This window comes from Lactuca virosa, chromosome 8, assembly GCF_052849685.1.
Source record: "Lactuca virosa cultivar CGN04683 chromosome 8, Lactuca_virosa_CGN04683_v6, whole genome shotgun sequence".
Taxonomy (NCBI): Eukaryota; Viridiplantae; Streptophyta; class Magnoliopsida; order Asterales; family Asteraceae; genus Lactuca; species Lactuca virosa.
This window is the reverse complement of record NC_136433.1, coordinates 43,922,255-43,943,510: the sequence shown is the minus strand read 5'-3', so window position 1 is coordinate 43,943,510 and position 21,256 is coordinate 43,922,255. Positions and strand designations below refer to the sequence as shown.

At 31.2% G+C, this 21,256-nt stretch overlaps 1 protein-coding gene and 1 long non-coding RNA gene across 2 annotated transcripts; one reads left to right on the top strand and one right to left on the bottom strand.

Annotated features, from left to right (window-relative positions):
* Nucleotides 1–6,605: 6,605 nt before the first annotated feature.
* LOC145133189 (uncharacterized) lies at nt 6,606–7,745 on the bottom strand. Its single transcript, XR_013718464.1, has 3 exons — nt 7,512–7,745; nt 7,181–7,304; nt 6,606–7,070 (listed from the first exon to the last, which is right to left on the bottom strand). It is a non-coding gene; the product is annotated as an uncharacterized LOC145133189 (long non-coding RNA).
* Nucleotides 7,746–14,026: 6,281 nt separating this feature from the next.
* On the top strand, nt 14,027–16,363 carry LOC145132669 (triosephosphate isomerase, cytosolic). The gene is made up of 9 exons (XM_079067556.1): nt 14,027–14,185; nt 14,631–14,706; nt 14,847–14,970; nt 15,053–15,137; nt 15,231–15,363; nt 15,490–15,584; nt 15,778–15,856; nt 15,992–16,074; nt 16,182–16,363. The coding sequence occupies exons 1-9, from the start codon at nt 14,147–14,149 to the stop codon at nt 16,224–16,226; spliced, it is 759 nt and encodes a 252-aa protein (XP_078923682.1). The 5' UTR covers nt 14,027–14,146; the 3' UTR covers nt 16,227–16,363.
* The last annotated feature ends 4,893 nt before the right edge of the window (nt 16,364–21,256 follow it).

Below are 21,256 nucleotides of genomic sequence, written 5' to 3'. Positions count from 1 at the left end.
TCTGACATATGCACGAGGGAGGATTAGTATAATTTACCATATATATATATATATATATATATATATATATATATATATATATATATATATATATATATATATATATATATTTCATGTTGATGTGTCCTTGATAAAGTTATGAAAATAAAAATTAGATTATCCATGATTATACATGGTGCACATAACATGCCTTTTTTCTAAACAAATGTAGAGTAGTTTAATTAGGGATTACTATCATTAGATAAGGTGGTTATGTTTTTCTCCCACCAATGTTTTTGTAAGGGCTTAAGTTAGAAGTTATCCTAATTTTCAAGGTTTATTCGTTAACTTTATATTTTTGGTGTCGATGAATAAATCGATGCCGTCCACTTGTGTAGTTGCCGAACGTCCATCTATGGAGGCCGTGTTTGCCTGTTTGTGAAATAATGGCAATTATAGGTTTATAACAAGTACAAATGAAAACCACATAATTATTTTAAAAATATTACTTGGTTTTCAACCTGTATTAGCGGGTCATAAGTTGGCGGGTCAAAAAACATAAACTCAACCCAACCCATATAATATATGGGTTGACGGGTCACGGGTTGGTGGGTTGGAAACCTCAACCCATATAACCCGTTTAAGTATATGGGTTTGCGGGTTCACAAGTTAATGGGTTAAACCCAACCCATATAACTCGTTTAATAAATAAACAACACATTTTAAAAAATGAGGTTTTTTCAACATAAATTCATAGAATGATTAAAGTAATTAACATAAAAAAAAAGGTTTTCAACATAAATTCATAAAGTCAATAACATCCAAATAAAAATGAAATATGAAAACATTCATAGAAAGTGGATGTGTTCTTCGTTCATGACTCGTGAAAATAACGACATATTTTTTTCTTTTTTTGATTAACGAACCGCAAACGCAGATTAGTCACATACGAATACGGAAAGAATACAATAATAGAGAATATTATGAATACGGATGGAAATCAAATTTCATTAATAATTAAATATATCATTTTTTTAAATGTAATATATATATATATATATATATATACACACACGGGTTGGCGGGTTGACCCGCAAACCCAAACAGATAACCCAACCCAACCCATGAAATAAACGGGTTGGTGGGTTGACGGGTTGAAGGGTTGGCGGGTCAAAAATCTCAACCCAAACCCGTCTATTTTCGGGTTGGGTCAGTGTCGGGTTACGGGTTGGATCGAGAGTTGTCACCCCTATTTAAATGTAAGAATATGATAAATTGTTCGAGAATAATAAGAAAATAATTATATTGATGCATCGTTTGATTTTGATACGACCAATTTAATGGAAACTTAAGTTGATCCAATAATTATTTATTTATTAAAATATTATTAATTTATACTTTTCCAAATAGTTTTATTTCTTTCATTTTTCTGATACAAAATTGACCTTTTTTTATTATTAATCATATTTATATAATGAAATTTGGCAACAAACTTTTGAACCTTTATATTATCTTTTAGCTTTTAAGTAAAATTCGAATTAAAGAAAAAATTATATTCAGATAAACAAGGTTAAAACTTTTTATTAAAAAAAAAAAACTTTAAATCCAAAATACGGGTGCTCAAAATCCCTTCTTAACAATTTATCTCAATTTTGTTGGTCAAGACTTTCATTTAGTCATATGATAACTAGGCGAACTTTCACGAGAATATTAAAAATAATAATTCCTAACAAATTACTAGTATTTAAGAATTTTACTTGGAAAACCAATATGAGTAGTACAATGAACATATAGTTAACCGATTAGTTTTATTAAACATCATAGTTTTAATCCATTAATGATGTATACTATTAATTATTTTTTGTAAACTGTTTAAAGTTGTATAAATTATATATCAAACATATGACAATCTATATATAACGAATAACTATATAACGAATAACAAAAAGTATGAAAGAAATAAATATAAAAAGTAAAATAAATACTAAAATTTTTAATAATATAAAAATACTAAAACATCTATTGTAATATTTGTGTTAGAAAAAAAACTTTTTAAACACTTACAAACCGTATAAAAAGAATATACAAAAATCAAAAACACTACTATCTCAAGATTCAACAAAACTAATTTTTTAAACTCTTCATATTATAATCACAAATCTAAATATTTATAGAAAACTTTGAAGTTATTTTTTGATTTTTTATAAACAGAGCCCAGGTTGGCATAGGGCCAACTTCGTGAAAACATGTTCGTATTTACTGAAAGATAACGATGGTTTCTTTTGTCTTCTTGAGTCTCGATTTGAGTGCGAGAAAGGGAGAGGTTTTAAGTAGAGCGAATGAAACATGGAGGGTGGGGTTTTTTTCTGCCGCAAGATAATGACGTTTTTGTAATAAAAACTCAAAGCATCTAATAATGATGCATTTAAAAGCTACTATAATTTATCTTATTATTATTATTATTATATAATGAAAATAATTGAAATACAAAAATTGGAAATCAAACATGGAAATGATTATCAAACCCATCACCTTAGGTTTAGGTGATTCCCAAATATTTTAAAAATGATTTTCTATCCTATAAAACTCATGGTCCAAGCTTCCAAGGAAAGAGACTGTTCATAGGCATTATGAATATGTGATCCACTTTCATCTTTCGTTATGATCCACGAACTCTTAATTTGTCATTTTCTAAAAAACATTTGATCAAATTTTGTATCGAGTATAGTACTAGCATTGTTTATAAGTTCATTAAATTGTATTCAATAAAGACCGAAACAGACTAGACTTGATTTTTTTTTTAACGGTTTATGTTTGATTTGGAATGGTCATGGACCACACCAAATACCACTTTTTTATTTCTTTACATACTTATTAAATATAAATTACTTTCCTTAGATTTTGTTGTATTTATTTATTTTCCTTTTGTTTATCATTATTTATTTTTTAATTTTGGGTGTATATTATTATATAACCGTTGGAATTTATAATATAGCTATCAAAGTATCCTTCTGTGATTTTATATTATCAAATTAAAATAACGTGTTTTTTCTAAATTATAATGTTTACAAAGGATGTATCTTTTTCAACCTTCTATAGCTATCAAAGTATCCATCTAAGATCTTATATCATTAAACTAAAATGACGTGTTTTTCTTTGTAAATCTTATTAATATAAGGGAACACCGAAAGTTTGAGAAGTGATGAAAAGAGGGCACCTGGATAATCCCATTAACACTTTTCTCCAATATCTGTTTGACATGTGGTTTATTCCTGTTTTATTTTTTTTTGAGCCCCACATCTTGTTTTTTCGTGTTTGGTTTTTTTGAACTTTGGGTTGTCAATTTTTTTTGGACTCAAAGTTGGATCCAAAAAATGAATCCAACTTTCGTTTGGGTTGTTAATGGTGGATCCATAAGGTCAACCATCCGTTTTTTTTTTTCTTACACTTGGTTTCTATCTCACTTAAAAAGAGAAGTAGAAGGAGGTTGATGGAATTGAAAAGAAATTAAAAAAAATTGACGTTCTTGAGTTTTTTTAATAAAAGAAATTGGAAAGAAGGAAAAAAAAAGATAGATAATCTTTCCTTCCAAATTGAAAGAATTCGAATAAAACTGAATTGGATCTTGAAGAATTTTTTTTTCTCTTTCCTTTAACTCAGGAACACATAAAATGTTATTTTCCTTTTTATTTATTCCAAACTCGAGAAATAGGATATAGGGCTTGGGGTTGTGGGATTTATTACAAAGGGTGCAAACCAGTGAAATAGTATTTGATGAGTTTGTTTTCAAGTTACCATAAAAAGGGAAAAGAAAAAATGCATATATTTTTTATCTTTTCTGGAAATAATATTTAAGTTTAGCTTAGCTTGAAAACAATTAAACTTGAATGTTCAAATTGTTCAAAAGAGTTTAAAGTTCTAAACAAAACAAATCTCGATCTTGAGTATATTCAATAGTATTAACTTTTTCATAAAAATAATTAATTAGATACATGCACTAAAAAATTATTAATTAATATTAAAGTATAAAATAATATCTAGAAAAACAAAGTAGTGTCAAGAAAACACCAAAAGTTTGAGAAATGATGAATCGAGGGCACCTAGATAATTCCACTAACACTTTTCTCCGATATCTATTTTGACATGTGGTTTTTTCATGTTTTATATTTTTGAGCTTTAAGACTGTCATCTTTTTAGACTCGAAGTTGAATCCATAAGCTGAATCCAACTAGGTCATTAAAGGTGGATTTGTAAGGTCAATCATCCGTTTTTCTTACGCTTAGTTAGAAGTAAAATGAAGTTGATGGATCGGAAAAGAAATAAAATTGATATTCCTAAGTTTCTTTAATGAAAGAAATTGAAAAGAAGGGGGAAACAAGAGAGAAGATGAATAATCTTTCCTTCCAAATTGGAAGAATATGAATAGAATTGAATTGGATCTTGAAGAATTTAATTTTTTTCTCTACCTTTTAACTTTTTTTTTAGAGGGAACTTCCCTAACAAGGGTTCGGGCCAGCTTTTACGTACCGACTAATCCCCTGGAGTCACTGCTGATGAACTTTTATGTTCACAAGGGCTTAGTAGTGACTAGTGTCAGATTCTAAACATGAATCAAAATAAGTTATCCACCATATCTTATATATGTCTTACAAGTCACCACAACCCAAGTGGTTAAAATGATTATTTTTCTTTTTATTTCTTTCCAATTGAAATAGGATATTAGATCTTGGGGTTGGGGATTTAATACAAAGGGTGCAAACCAGTGAGATGGTATTTGGTGAGTTTGTTTTTCAAGTCATCGTAAAAGGAAAAAGGAAAAAAATGCATACATTTTTTTCTTTTCAACTTAAAAAAGTTTTACTTTTTATGGAAATAAACAATATTTAAGTTTAGCATAGCTTGAAAACAATTAAAGTCGAATGTTCAAACCATTCAAAAAAAAAGTTAAAAGTTTTAAACAAAACAAATCTCGATCTTGAATATATTCAATATTATTAACTTTTTCGTAAAAATAATTAATTAGATAAATGCACTAAAAAACTTATTAATATTAAAGTGTACAATAACATCTGGTGATGAAAAACAAGTTGGTGTCATGAATTGTAACTTGTTAAATTATATCAAATATCATAAAACATCATCCATTATATTAAAACTTGAAATGTTCCATTTTAACTTTTTTAAATTAATAAGGATTTATTTTTTATTATTGTCATGGTTTTGCTAAATTTTTTTTTGGAACGGCAAATCTAACCTCCTAAACTACACCTTAAATCCACCTATGTCCACGACGGGACTTGAACCCTCAACCTCAAGGAGGGAGGGCAACACCGGAAGATGAGAGTAAATTTAGTATAAAAGGTATAATAAATAAATGAAATACATTGCTACTTTTTGCATTACAACACCCAATTATAAGAAGAAAGTCTAGACATTCCATAAAGATAGGCAACAAGTAAAGTACTTACTTTTAGGATTTAGGTATTACACGTTAGGCTCACATGTATCAAGTTTTTCAGAACCGTTAGGTAACATTTATAGAATTACTCGTAATTTGCCAATTTATAAGTTGAGAAGCAGAGAAACTACAAAAAATCATTTATGGTCGAATAACCAAATCATAAACCTTTTGATTATAATTTGGTTATCTGACCATAGATGGTTTTTTGTAGTTTCTCTACTTGGAGATGGTAATGGTGTTATGGACAATTAAGTAGGAATAGGCTTTATAAGTTAGTTACTTCATTTACTTCGCTTCTTTTACAAATAGCAACATCTTTTTACTTGTTTAAGCATTGTAAATCATTTTTTTTTCTTCCTCTTAAGAAGCTATATTTTGTCTAATCCTAACCAACCATAACAACTTTATCTAAACATCGATTTCTTATATAATATATGATGACATTGGGGACGTGCTAAACATGACCTTTCAGATTTGCCTAGTTATTGTAATGTCATATGTTTTGAAACGATGTATTTTTTTCCCAACCTTTTGTAGTGTATTTTGTAATTTTTTGTAGTTTATATATTCCCCGGCTAAAAATAAAAACATTAATAAAAATGGTTAATATTATAAATAGATAAATAGATAACAAACTATTAATAAGAATATTAATAAATAGAGTAATAGACAACAAACTATGTTGGATATTTAAAAAAGCATCATTGTTTAAAAAAATACAATTAAAAGATTAGCAATTGGACATTTTGTTAAAAAAAAACCATCACAAATCCTTATTTTAATAACATTTTGTTAAAAAAAATGTTTAGGTTGTTTAACTTATGATAATATTTTTTTTCAAAACAATAAAAAAACAAATAACTCATTACCGATTTATAGCATTAACCCTAATTAATTGCTTCTTACACGACCTCTACCATCAGTTAGCCAATTTAACCATGTGACTAGGTGGGTAAAAAAACCTTAAAAATCAAATAGGGTGTGTATATAAAAAAATGAGATGTCTTTTTAGCCAACCTCTTGTTAAAATGGAACATTGTTCACCTGCTGTTTCTATTTTAAGCAAATGAATTGTTATGGGTATATATATATATATATATATATATATATATATATATATATATATATATATATATAAGAACATCACAATTAGCAACACCACAACTTGAATAAAAATAGTTACTAAATAGACACTTACTTTTGTCAAACATACACCAACTTTATTGTTTAAGCAACATCAAACTGCCACCATTAATTAAAATACAACGTTACAACGCATTTCAAGAGAACAAGTATTTGTTTGAGGTCAGGGCTCCAAACAACACATCGTAAAACATTAAATAGATGCTTCCCCGATCATGGCTTCCAATAAAGAAAAATAACATCATTTCTGATTTACCGATTATGAGCTTATTATATTATATATGTCATAATCTTAGCCAATTTGAGGTTTCCAACTTCAGCTACTAAAACAGAATATGACCTTGATTGTCCTATTCTGAAGTTCCAAGTCCTCTTTTTCTAATATATTTTTTTGCAAATTACCTTCTTTGCATATTTAACTAATACCAAACACTCCGGGCCAACTATGATAGGCGAGGAAAACAAATCTTGTTGCTCTCCTTTCCACCTAAATATCATAGATATTTTGTCAAACAATAATGGAGAAAAGAAATGCAAAGAAGTTATGATGAAAACAAGAACTTGTAATAACTATCTCCTAGCATACACAATACTTACAAAGGGTATCAGCTTCAACATACTTCAAGAGAACCCAAACTAAAACGCATTTCAAGAGAACCCAATTCATGTTTTCCAAATAAAGCAACCCCATACCCTCGCATCATTCCATTTCCATGTACAACTGATAAGCAGAACATTGTAAGTTGTAACTCTTACTTTGAATTCGATTTTGCACAAAATATAGGAATTGTTCAAAACACGGAAAGAAATCGCTTAATCGGACCATAAATTGGTTTGAAAATAGCGATTTTATATTCTAAATAATTCGATCTTTCGATATCTGTTCGAATAGAAATGCATACACAAGAGATTTGTTGGAAGAATTTACCTTGAAGTATATCTTCATTTCGTAGACATGGTAGTGATCGATTTGAAGAACTGGGGAAGTTAAAAGGATGCTCATGTCTATTGGTTTTCAGGTCGCTGTTGGAACCCAGAGGCAAACCAATCCGGCTCATTTCTCCGACAGCTTTCCGGCCTGTAAAACGACGGCGTGTAGATTGTAAAATAGAGAATAGAGATAGATGATTGGCGCATTTTAATCGATTAGGTCGAATAGTTGGATAATGACTTGTATACAATGTCAAAGTTGGATTCTAACCTTAATCTCAAATTTGATCCTTGATAAAATAGTGTATTCCAACAATGGTCCCTACAGTTATTATCAACATACGTTGTTTGGTCCCACGACTTTAATTATTCAAAGAGTAATAAGTGATCCATTTTGTTGGCACAATGTCATAGTTTCACTCTAAGTTTCAAAATTTTAGCACAACCAAATATTTATGGTTTCGTTTTGCTATGGTTTTAAGCACCATAGTATCGATTTAAAATAGAAACCGTACCATTAAAACCAAAACTGCAGGACAAAACCGCAATACCGATTCATTGGAAAAACTGCACCTATTGGTTTTAAGCATACAAAACCAAAACATTTGGTTTCGTTTGGGGTTTCACTTTAGTCATAAAATTATAAATCCTTATGTATTGGTATGGGTGAGGGGTGGGGTGGGGTGGTGTCACACCCCGCTAAAGCGGAAACACAGGGCGTGGCAGTACAAAGGGTTTCATCGCAAAAGTTAAAAGACAACACCAACCATAGTATTAAAAATCATTACAAATTCACAATGGGTTTGAACAACTTTTAAAGAAATTATAATGTAAATTGAAATACAACACATGCGAATGCTCCTAAAAGTGAAGTGTCCCTAAGTGCCACTTACTCGATGATTCCTGAAAAAGCATGTAAAACGAGCGTCAACTATAAAAATAGTTGGTGAGTACTCACAGATAAACAAAATAATATTGGTTCCATGAATTGAAATCAAAGTTTTGATAAAAGTTTCCAATAATAAAAGTATATTGTTAAAATGAGTAAATAAGTTTGTAAAAACAAAGTTCTTTGTCATCATGAGAGATAAGGTATGTTGCCCAAATAAGATGCAACATTCATATTCTCATGGAAGATAAAGTTCGTTACTCAAACGAGTAAACAAGTTTCATTGCTAAAATGAGCAATCAATTTCGTTGCTACAAGGAGCAAACAATTTCATTGCTAAAACATGTATATAAGTTTTCAGTAATAAAAGTTCATTGTTGTAATGAGAAACAAAGTTCATTGCTATAATTAATAAACAAGTTTATTGCTATAACGAGAAACGAGTTTGTATGTGTATGAGCAAACAATGAGTCTCAACCAAACCTATGACTGAAGCCCTATCAAGATCTATGCTTATCGTTCCATAGATGAATTCCAGCAATAGGGCGAGTGAGGAGTTGTCAATTCCTAATAGCGCTATCCATAATGACCATTGGCTCAAAGAGTTAATGGTTAGAGATAAGGGAAGGGCCTTAGTACGATAAGTTCTCATGTTCCGTGTTGCATAGACATACATAGAGAGACATAGCAATAAAATAGCAATCATGTTTGATACAAATCAATTTAAATACAACATTCAAATAATAGTTTTTCGGGACATGCTTTTCCACCCCAAAACATAAAAACTGAAAATAGAGGAGTGCGTGAATACTCACAATATGCAAAATATAGTAATCAAGTTTATACGAGTCAACTAAATATAACGAACATAAATAGTTTAGGACATGCTTTTCCACCCCAAAACATTTAAAACCCGAAAATAGGGGAGTGGTGAATACTCACAATACATTGAGATGATGCAAATGGTGCCTTGAACTACGTTCCACGAGTACCACTACCGATTCCTACAATAATGGTATTCGCTAGTGAGTCTCTAATCGAAATCTAATACTAGTATACTTACTACTACAATAGAATTATGTCAATATTGTGTCAAAATTTAATATTGATAAGTTACAAACATTTTTCTGTGAAAATTAAATTTCAATGGATCAATTGTTATATAACAATTTAAGTGGAAAATTATCATTATTGAAATGTTAATATTTAACATTTTAAGAAGTGTTCTAATGATTAAATATTCAAAAACTAAATCAATTTAGTTCTAAATTTTCCAAACTTTGTATTTCAGTTTTAATTGAAGTCAAAGACCTTAAGATAAATTTTCTTGAATTTTTGATTTGTCTAACTATTTTTCACAATTTAATTCCTTGAATAATCATAAAATCATGGAAAAATAATAAATTATCATGAAAAATTCTTATAATTTTTGTGTAACTGTTTTACAGTGTACATAATCTGGGAAAATTATTAATATGTGTTTTCAAAAAGTTTAACACAATTTTTATGATTTTTGTACATTTAAGTGTATTAAATCTTGGGAAAATAGAAGAAAAATAGCATACAGAAGATAAAAATCATCAAAAATTTAATTTATCATCCTAACATATTATAAGAGTTTCTGGTAAATTTTTATTAATTTTGGATGAGTAAAACTATTTTTCCTGTTTTTAATCCATTATAAACACAAAAATCATGGAAAAATACATATACATTTTGAAAAATTCTCAAAATATTTTTCCGAGTCTTAAATGCAGGGTACAAGCTGCAAAAAATAAGAAATAATATTTTCACATTCCCTAAAGTGGTTTTTTTGATTTATTAGAGCTAAATAAAAAGAAAAGTAAAAACCATACTAAACAGTAACAAAAGTCATTGAAACATCATGGGGAATGTTTATTAACTTAAAGGATCATCTAAGAATTTTTCCAGAACTTATTTACTAGTGTAAGTATTTTATATGATTTAACACTCTATTTTCTTATTATTTTCATATAAAAGTAAAGAAAATATATATTGAGCTAAAAATTTCCAGAATGCATCTTCATACAATTTAATAACAATGAAAAATTGTTTTCTTATTTTTGATGTTGAAAACCATGCCTAAAGGCTCAATAAATTATAAAGAAAACTTGGTTCTTGTGATTTATGTAAAGATTATTGATGTTACTATGACAATTTTTGCAACATGTTACAAAGACTTTTGAATCAAGATCTTTTTGTACCTATTAATACATGATATTAAGAGTTCAAAATAATTTTTGAATGACTTTTAGTGATGAATAAGTCCTTTGAACATGCAACACAAAACAAATGTTCATAAGGAAAGTGCTGTTTGAGCAACAGTTTTGTAAAAATTGGTAAAAATCGAAATATTGGAATTTTCCAGTGAGGTCAGATGGGTTTGAAAGCTAACTCAAAATATTATATTGCAGAAAAAGAATCACGAATTTTGGTTAAGAAATGAGTGAGATATGACAGTTTAAAGTCAGGTAAAGAAATCTGGCAGATATCATGCATGATATTGGTTAGAAAAGTGAGTTTTCATCATTTCCTTGAGTAAATCTTTTGAAGTATTTTAAATATATCATGATAAACTCATATTTTAGTCATGTTTCCAGAGATCAAAAGATTAAAACTTATCAAAATGTATATATGCATTTATGAACAAAATTTTGTTTCTCAAAAACTCTTAACTTGAGTTTGATGTTTTAATCCTTAAAATCGATTTTTGTACTAAGATCATGAACATGCAACCTTGTTTATCATACATGCATGGTGTTAAAACACATCCATCATGTTCTAAAAACCATTTTAACAAAAATAAAACAATTTTGAAGAAGATGAAGAAGGAGAAAGTGTAAGAAAAAGAGCAAAACTTGAAGGAAAAGTGAAGTAGAAATCGATTTTACCTTCAAGAATACCACAAGATGATGAAGATTTCGAGTTTGAGGAGTGTTCTTGGGTTTGTTTTCTGGAAAATTTCATGGTTCTTAGAGGGAGGAAGAGAGAATGGAGTGGTGTTTGGAGAGAAAAATTAGAGAGAAGGTAGAGAGAGTTTTCTAGAGAGAGAAAGAAGAGAGATGTGTGTGTTGGAGAATGAGAGTGTGAGAGAGAGATATGGGGAGAGAGGGATCCGAATTTTTTAGTATAATACCCCTTTCTCATTCATTTTCTTTTATAAAATTTAAGTTCTTTTATAAAATATCTCAATTTTTATATAAAATGTGCACTAAAATCAAGTTTTTATTCATAAAACCTTGATTTTTGATTTATAAATTAAGGGTAAATGTTAATAAGTTAAATTTTATTTTCCTTGATTATATTTCCCTGAATTTAATTGTTTTAGGATAATATTATGAGTTTCATAACTATTTTTATAGAAATCTTGATGTCAAATTTTATAAAATTTAGGTTTTAGGGTTTTTAGGGTTTTGAGAATTAATAAATCTTTAGATATCAAAATCAATAGAATCTTTTAGACTTCAATTTATCTTATGGTATTATAACTCTTTTATAGTTATAAATAATATTTGTAACTTATTTTATCGGTTTATTGGCATTCTATGTAGTGGTTTCGAGATTCAAACGAAATTGAGGAATCAAGTATACTAGTCATAGTTTTCAACTCTGACTTAAGTTTCTATGAGGCTCCAACCTAATTTCTACTGCTAGGTCAAGTGCATAATGTGTGTATATGATTCATGAAAAGGTGTTTGAGTCAAAGAGTGACCCAAATATGGATAGTCACTACAGTTAAGTAGTAGTAGAATTCACATATCAATGTGAAATCTAAGTACACTATCATCCGATCCTACTTGTTTCCAAGTTTCTAGTAGGTTATAACTTAGCTTCTAGTTACTAAGTCTATTATGTGTCGTGCCTATATGTGCAACTAAGTTTATTCAAATCTAGAACCGACTCGAATTTTGACGGTTGTCACAGGTGGGGTGGGCGGAAGGGGGGGACAGCTGGGGTATAAGAGAAATGATTATAATATGTTTTATTTATGAATCATCAGTGTTATGTTGTTGTCAGTATGACTGTATGTATCATATCAGGGCCTAAGTCAGGATTTCTTTGTCCTGGGTTTGGGCCATTGTTTGTCATGGGCTTGGCATACGGCCCGTAGGTGTCATACAACACTACTATTAGTTATATGATTATGGTCCTGATATCTCCACTGGAGTATTTTATTCATCCACTTGATATCATAGTATTTTGACATTTTTGCCCTTCTTTTTAATTTTCAAAAATATGAAAAAAGTGAAAAGATACCAAACGTCGTTTTCTTCATTGACCCTAGTCGTCATACAAGAAACTCCGATTACTTATTCCAAGTCACCGACCCCCCTTCGTAATCGGTCCCCGTTCTGAATCGATCCCTAGATACACCTTCAATAAAACCGAGACCCATCCCCAATCGATGCTCCAACTGTGTGTGCAGGTCTCTATCCTGATCTCTACTTCGCTTCTGGATGGCGTGAATGGACTGAATCCGAAATCATCTATACCCAAATCTTAACTAAACTTTCTTTTAGCCTTTTTTAAATCAGCAAATTTGAATACTTTCAGACTTTTAATAACACTGGTGAAAGCACCAACAATTCTACTGTTGGCATAGCTATTATCTGATAGCTTTGAATCACCAGAGGCTGAAATGGATAAATACAAACTGATTATATATAATCACTATATTATCTCCTATATATAAGATGTGATTTTGTTCATATTCATTTCAATCAAATAAACAAATATACATGTATGGTGATTATCAGAAAAACAAAGGGGGTTGTACATGGTGATTTGGTTGCTTGTTGCAGGTGTGATGGTGTTGGTGAAGGTGAAGCCAATGAAGAGGGAGCATGGGTGGCGATGATGATGGTAATGGCCTGAAGTGGAATTGTGATGATTGTTCATGTGTATGATGAAAGTTGTGTTCAACTAGGTCTGATCAAGAAGACGATAGAGGCTGCGTGGGAATGGTGTGTGGCGTGAGATGATTTTGTTGGTGATGACAGTGTTCTTGGGAGAAGATGATGAACTTATCGTCGGCTATCAACTGTTGGTTGATGGTGGCTGGATGTGAATGATGACATGTTGGCTGGGGTGACAAGTGTTTGATGGCAGTTGGTGGAATGTAGAAGATGATCGGATGAAAGAGTGAACAAGAAATAGGGTCGTGCAGATCTCAATGTTAGAACAGGGGCTTACAATGGTGGTCGTGACAGTGTTTTCCGGCGAAGATAAGGAGCAAGGTATAACCCATTTATCTCTTTCACATTAAATTAGCAATAAGGGCAAAAATGTCATAACATTTTAATTTTAAGTGGACGCATAATATAAAAAAGTGGAAGTATCAACTCCAGTATGATTATGTAATTAGTTAATTTAATTGGTATACCACTTTGGAGAATCATTCACATAAATTATAGAATAAGTTAATTTAATTGGAATACGACTTTTAAAGAATAATACACATAAGATATTATGTTAATCATTATTGGTAATTTACGTGAAGTATGATCTATATTTATAAAAGCATAAAAAACGTAACGGCTTTAATTTTATTTTCATTCTAGTAATTCGTCAATATAATTACTCTGTGATCCGTTAAAATCTACTTTCCATACATAATAATCGGAGAAAACCACTTCCATAATAATACTGTGATCCATCTCGTACCATTTATCGAAAAGCCAATTGGAGAAGATTTTTCTTGCTGTGAAAGTTTTTGTTCGAAAATGGGACGATTATTCTTCGTCGGCGGCAACTGGAAATGCGTAAGTATCCGTTGCGATTTCGATTCGTGAGTCGCAATTTGTATACCTCGATCATTTGACGTATATCTTCTATTGATTTGTGTTGCGTTTCTTTGTCAATATCTGTTTAATCTTCCATTGCATAATAAGCAATTGTTTGTTGTTTATCTAATGAGAGCCTGTTTTGAATGAACAATTGTATCATCCTCAGTCGTGTTGATTTTGTCAATTATTTGATCATTTCGAATATCTAATCAGATTTAGAATGCGTTATATAATGCTCGTTTGAGGATTGATTTATTCTTCTCTTTGATTGTTTTCAATGGATTCTGAAATTTAATTTCATCGATTGGAGGGAAAATCAATCACACGAATAAATGTATTAATTATCGTGCTAGCCTTTTAGCTTCCTCCTTTTATTGATATGATGATTAAGGAGATTGATCGAACTATCTTTTTATTGTAGAATGGAACCTCGGAGGAGGTTAAGAAGATTGTGTCAACACTTAATGCTGCTCAAGTGCCATCTAAAGATGTTGTAGGTAAACCCTAAACAATACCATGTTCTAATTTCATTATAAAGTGAAACACTGTTTATGAATTCATTCCTCTCTGGATTTGATAAGATATATATTCTGATTTCATGTTAAATATCTCAAACTCAACCATTTTCCATTTTCAGAGATTGTGGTGAGCCCTCCTTTTGTCTTTATCCCCTCTGTTAAAAGCGAACTGAAGCCTGAATTTCATATCGCTGCTCAAAACTGTTGGGTTAAAAAAGGAGGTGCATTCACTGGTGAAATTAGGTACGTTTCTATGCATTTAATCAATCTCCTATCCAAAATCATTCATTAACCTATGATACCTATCACTTTTTTGTATATGCAGCGCAGAGATGCTTCTGAACTTGGGCATCCCTTGGGTCATCATTGGTCACTCTGAAAGGAGAGCTCTAATGCACGAATCAAATGAGGTCCTTTTTTTAAATAATTTCTTAATACCCATCTGATAATGAAGATGTTAATATGATTACAATTTACCTTTTCCAAATTCCTTCTTTTATCAGTTTGTTGGAGACAAGGTTGCATATGCACTTTCTCAAGGTTTGAAGGTGATTGCTTGTGTTGGGGAGACTCTTGAAGAGAGGGACGCTGGAACAACTATGAAAGTTGTCGCTGCACAAACTAAGGCAATTGCAGGTGATTTGGAAATGAATATATTATATATGTTTTTTTTTTCATATTTATATTGTTTAATCGTTTTTTACAATGTCAAAGTAACAAACATTTATTATTTTCATGAAATTTTGTTTGTTTAATTTGCAGATAAGATAAAAAGCTGGGATAATGTTGTCCTTGCTTATGAGCCAGTTTGGGCTATTGGAACCGGAAAGGTTGCCTCCCCGGCTCAGGCTCAAGAAGTAAGTAGGAGGGTATTTATGTCTTTTACACAAATGAGAGATCAGGGGGTTCACCTTTTTGAATGTGACAAAAATTTGCAATTTTTATCTGTATCAGTCCAAGTCCAATGCACATCAAATACAGTACAACGTGTTATATCATGTAGTGTCATGTGATTTCTATAACATGGGATTGTTAATATTGGCATAAAAGGTACATGCGGAATTAAGGAAATGGCTTGAAACAAACATCAAGGCGGAAGTTGCTGCTAAAACTAGGATTATATATGGTGGTATGTTTATGATGCTTATGTTACACATGATAATTTGTAATAAAACGATAACTTATGGATCAACTTAAAACACGATGAAATTTATTGTTATAACGTAAAAAATACCATTAATAGATTCTGGATTTTAATTTACAGGATCAGTAAATGGTTCCAATTGCAAGGAATTGGCAGGACAAAATGATCTCGATGGTTTTTTAGTTGGTGGAGCTTCTCTTAAGGTAAACAACAACATTGTTATTCATATTCATCCTTGTTGCTCTATTTGACACGTGTCTAAATTAATTAATTTTTTTTTTCTAACATGTTTTATGCATTGATGTTATAGCCTGAGTTTATTGACATCATCAAGGCTGCTGAAGTAAAGAAATGAATTTTGTATCGCTTGTGATGCCAAATTTTGATGATTTTATCAAAAGATAATCTCTTCAATTTATGATGCAATTGGCTGTTTTTAATTAAATTCGTTGTATGAAATAAGCAAATATTAAATATATTAATTGTTAGAAATCTTGTCTATTAAATTTAATGAACTGTCACATCAATATTTTACTTTTTATATTACTTTCATTTGATTTCTGATAATCTATTGAATTCTATGGAACGTATTTTAAAAATTTTAAAAATATTGTTTTTTTTATCATTCAACAGTTCAGTGAACACTGAACTCTAAATCCATTGTATACCAATTTGACATCCTACTATGCTTTAGTTTAATCAGGCTATTGATCTCATTTGATACTCATATATTTCCTATTGCCTAAAATGCTTGATGACATTAAAATCAATTACAATAACTTTAATTTAGTTTATCTACATCTACATAATAAAATATAATCATTTGTGGATTGGAACGACTATAATCTCTACTTGCACTAGTATATGTATATATACAAGTAAATGACAATGAAAATAACAAGTCTCAAAAAGTGATCAATCGAAATGCATGGTGGAAACGGGAATCGGTTCTGATGAATAGATTTGTAATTTGTTTGTTCGGAGTCATGGATACCAAGATTCAAGACTTCAAAGAATAAAGACAATGATGGGATAATGATGTTGAGCTACTTGTGTTGATCAAAGTAATGAGAAAAAAGAGTAAAGTGTATATGTTGAATCTAGAATGCAACGAGAACATAATAGAGTAGATAAGAAAGAATTGTCAACGATGTAAGGTGAAAGGTAATTTTGTTGTTTTTCTAATTGTTGAATTTTAATTATCTAGTAACATACATAAATTTTCTTATTATTTGGCGACAAAATTGCAAAAATGGTCCCTGTGGTATGCATTTTTTTGGAGTTTTAGTCCAAACCACGACTTTTTTGGATGGGTGGTCCTTTTGAGCTAGTTTCGTTGCGTTTTTGGTCCATCTGAATAGTGAAATGACTGTAATGCCCTTCTGATATTTATTTTTCATTTTTCTTTCATTTCTTTATAAATCTAATACTAATTTATTTATTTTAATAATTAAAAAAATAAAAAGGGTCTCTCTCTGTCTCTGTCTCTCTCTCTCTCTCATCAAACTAAAAGAAAATTCAATACAAGTATCTAATCTGTATCGCATACCACCTACTTCTTTCCCTTTTTCTGGTAGCCTTCTTCATCTTCATCATATAGAAGAACAAGAAGAATGCAAACTCAAACGAGACAGTCCACAATAAAAAATCCGGTGAAGAAAGTCCTTCCATCAAGCTTTGCGCATCACCTGAAAGGTATTCTGTGAGATGAAACTTTTGGAATCAATCCAAATGTTTACACTTACACCATTTTAATAGATGCTCTATGTAGAACTAGTTAGGTAACTCATGCACATGATGTGTTTGCTTAAACTTCTGACCAAGAAATCAAACCAAATGATCCCCTGTGTTTCTTTCCACGTTGGGTTTTCGGTGAGGATCTCCAAGGGTCTTACGCACAGAGGAGTTGTGCTGTGTATGATGAGAAGTGGCGGGGTGTTGATGAGACTATAAGTAAGGAAGCGGTGGCAGGGGTTGTGTTTGATGGAGATGTGTTCTGTCTGATTAATCAAAATGAAATTATGAGGAACCCAATTTGGGATCCGATTGGGTATACCAGAGTTGGAGAAAATGAAAAATAAGGAGATCGATAGGGTGGATGAACCAGAGGTTTAAAATTGTCTTTTTTTTGGAGATTTGGTTTATGATGCGGTGAATCAATGATAAATTTTTGTCTAGATTTGTTTTGCAATTAGTTTAACCAAACACTGTGTGTTTTTCTATAGGTCAAATGTGGGTTTGGGGAAGATGAAGTTAAGAGAGAGAGAGAGAGAGGATTTTTAGATCGATGGTGGTGTTTATATTCGCCGGAAAAATGAGGTTTTTGGAGGGATTTTCCGGTGGTGGTGTTCATATTTTCCGGCAGTGGCAGCTTTCATATCTTACGGCAATAGCGGTGGGTCTTCTAGAGAGAGAAAGAGAGAGAGGGAGAGGGTGGGCCCCATATTTTTAATTAATAAGACATTAAATTAAATAGAAAAAACAAAGCAAAATATATAAGGGCATTACAGTCATTTCACTATTCAGAGGGACCAAAAATGCAACGAAACTAGCTCAAAAGGACCACCAATCCAAAAAAGTCGTGGTTTGGACTAAAACCCCAAAAAAATGCATACCACAGGGACCATTTTTGCAATTTTGTCTTCTTTGGCTTTTAGTGATCTTTATTTTTCCCTACCTTTTTTTTGTTACTTTTAGATTACTATTATATATATATATATATATATATATATATATATATATATATATATATATATATATATATATATATATATATATATATATATATATTAAAATTCTCTTTGCTTAGCTACAGTATAATGGATTTTTTTGTCTGATTTTCCCCTTCTATTTTGGTGGTATTGTCTTTCTTTGCTTCATTCTCAGTTGTTGACTTTCTTTTTAATTCCTTTTTATATCTTTTTGAGTTGTTGACTATTCCCCTTTCTATTTTATACTTGTCTTTTGCCCTGTAGTTTACTTTCCACGTGCTACTCTCATCTTTCTCCCTGTTTCTTCTTTGTTGAACGTCACTCTGGTTTACTTTACATGTGCTACTCTCTTCTTTCTCCCTCTTTCTTCTTCGTTCAACGACCACCGCTGTTCCTTTTCGTTCTTCCTTCTTTTTTTGCCCAGGTAACTTCTCTCCGTTATTGTTCTATTTTTCCCTTCTGGTATTGTATTTTTTTTTACATTATCGGCTCTGTTTTATCCACCTCTTTTCTGATGGCTGTTCCGGCGAAGCGGACATCTGCAACTGCTTCTTCCTCCTCTGCTCCTCGGTCTCGCAGGTCTCGACATGTAGCATTCTTTTCCGGCCTTCCTCAATACGTGGATTCTGGTGACTGTACATGCGTTTGTCAATTCTGTGGTGCATATTTCTGGTATGTTGAAAGGGTGCTTAAGTTCTCCACGCCTGCTCATCCGACGACGCTTGCAACTTGCTCCTCTTTCGTTCTCTTCTGCTCATCAGTTTGATTTCCAGGTATTTGCTACACTTCATTTTGGTTTTTTTTCCCTATATTGTTATAAGCTTCCGTGTTTTCTGCGATTTAGGATTTATACCGATATCGATTTGGGGGTCATAGTATCCATGGCGTTCATCGGCTGTTCTCTTAATCCATCGCTTCACACGATGAAAGCGGACGCGATGAGTAGTCGGCCGTCATTTCTAGGTAAAATCAATGGTCTCATCGTAACCTACACAATCTAATTTAATAAAGTTATATGGTAGATAAGATTAGTTGATTTGATGAAAATCCGATCATTTATAGGCCTACATTGCATTATCATTGCTTAATTCTTATTAATTTATATGCTATAATTGGGTCTATTATCATTTCTGATCTTTTGAAAACATCTTCTAACTTGGAAACTTCAGGTGTTCTTCCACCAGGGTGGTGCTGAAGGGGGTGTTTCTTTATCCGACGCAATTTCCAAATGCACCAGATTCTTTTTAGGTGAAATTGTTATATTGGGTTATACTCCTGAAGATTGGTGGTCGATCCGCAAACAAAATTGTTTTCGGTGAATGGGTTAAAGTTACTGGTGAGTTCTTATAATCTTTATGGATGTGGGTCCAGACTTTGAAACTCGAAATTTTAGTTTTTTTTTCTTTGTTCACTTTTTTTAGGTTGAAAGGAGGTATAAAGGCTACACAATAGAATTCCTATCAGTTGAGGGAATTTTTGATTTGCTTTTAGAGTTGTTGCTGGTAATTCAACTCCCTTAATTTTTTGTATGTTGTTGTTTATTATATTTAAATGGGTAAAAACCGTCATAGTTCGTGAATGTTTTAGTACCATGACCATTCCTAATGAACCGAGCAGAATTCATGTTTTGAATAACTTTGGTGTTGTTGGGCTTCAAACACAAATCATCAGAATGGTGACTCTTTTCCAAACACAAGAAGGCCTCGCTGGGATGTTTTGTAAAATCGAGAAAGTAGTTTTATAACATATATTTACATGATGTGAAATATAAAATATGATTTTATTTATTTATCAATTTATTGTCATTTACTTTTGCAATTGGACACATTTTTGAATGCCTCATTGATATTGGAATGTAATGACTCATTCCAATTCCATGGTCCAATTTCATCATGTTATCACGCCATAATCTGTCATGGTAAGTTTCGGATGTTTTGTGGTTTGGAAGAACTAATGTGTCACACCGTAGACTTAAACATGGAGCAAAAAGATTATGAAGATGAAGGACTTCTACCTGGATGGGATAACACATATCAACTAAAAGAAGAAGTGGAACATATGCTTACACCACAACTGTTTCAGCAATTTCATCAGGTGGTGGAATTTGGCATATATCAACCAAAATAGGGCAATGTACTTTCATTTTAATGTTTAGTTTTCTGTAATTTGGATCATCAAAATACAAAATACCAATGTACATTCATTTTTTACCGTGTTTGTAAATGGACGAATTGCAGAGAATAGCAACATATTTTATTGTCGCTACCAATTAAGTCGATGTACTATAGTTGCACACAAAAGCAACACCTTCCAACCCCCGCAACGCGGGGGTAACACATCTAGTTATTATTATTATTATTATTATTATTATTATTATTATTATTATTATTATTATTATTATTATTATTGCAATTAGTCATTGTTCAACGCAATTTATATTCATATGCCTATTAATAACAACCACTCAACATTTTCTTTAACTTATATCTTAAATCAAAACTTCCACAACTTTACAACTTGTAACTATGGATGAACGTTTGGACCGAATACCCGAACTGGAACCGGATTCGAACTGAATTAGGACGGAATAAGGTATCCGGTTCAGTTCTCGGTTATGTATTTTAAACTTATTCGGTTATCGGGTATTTCAGTCCGATTTACCTAAATAACTGTT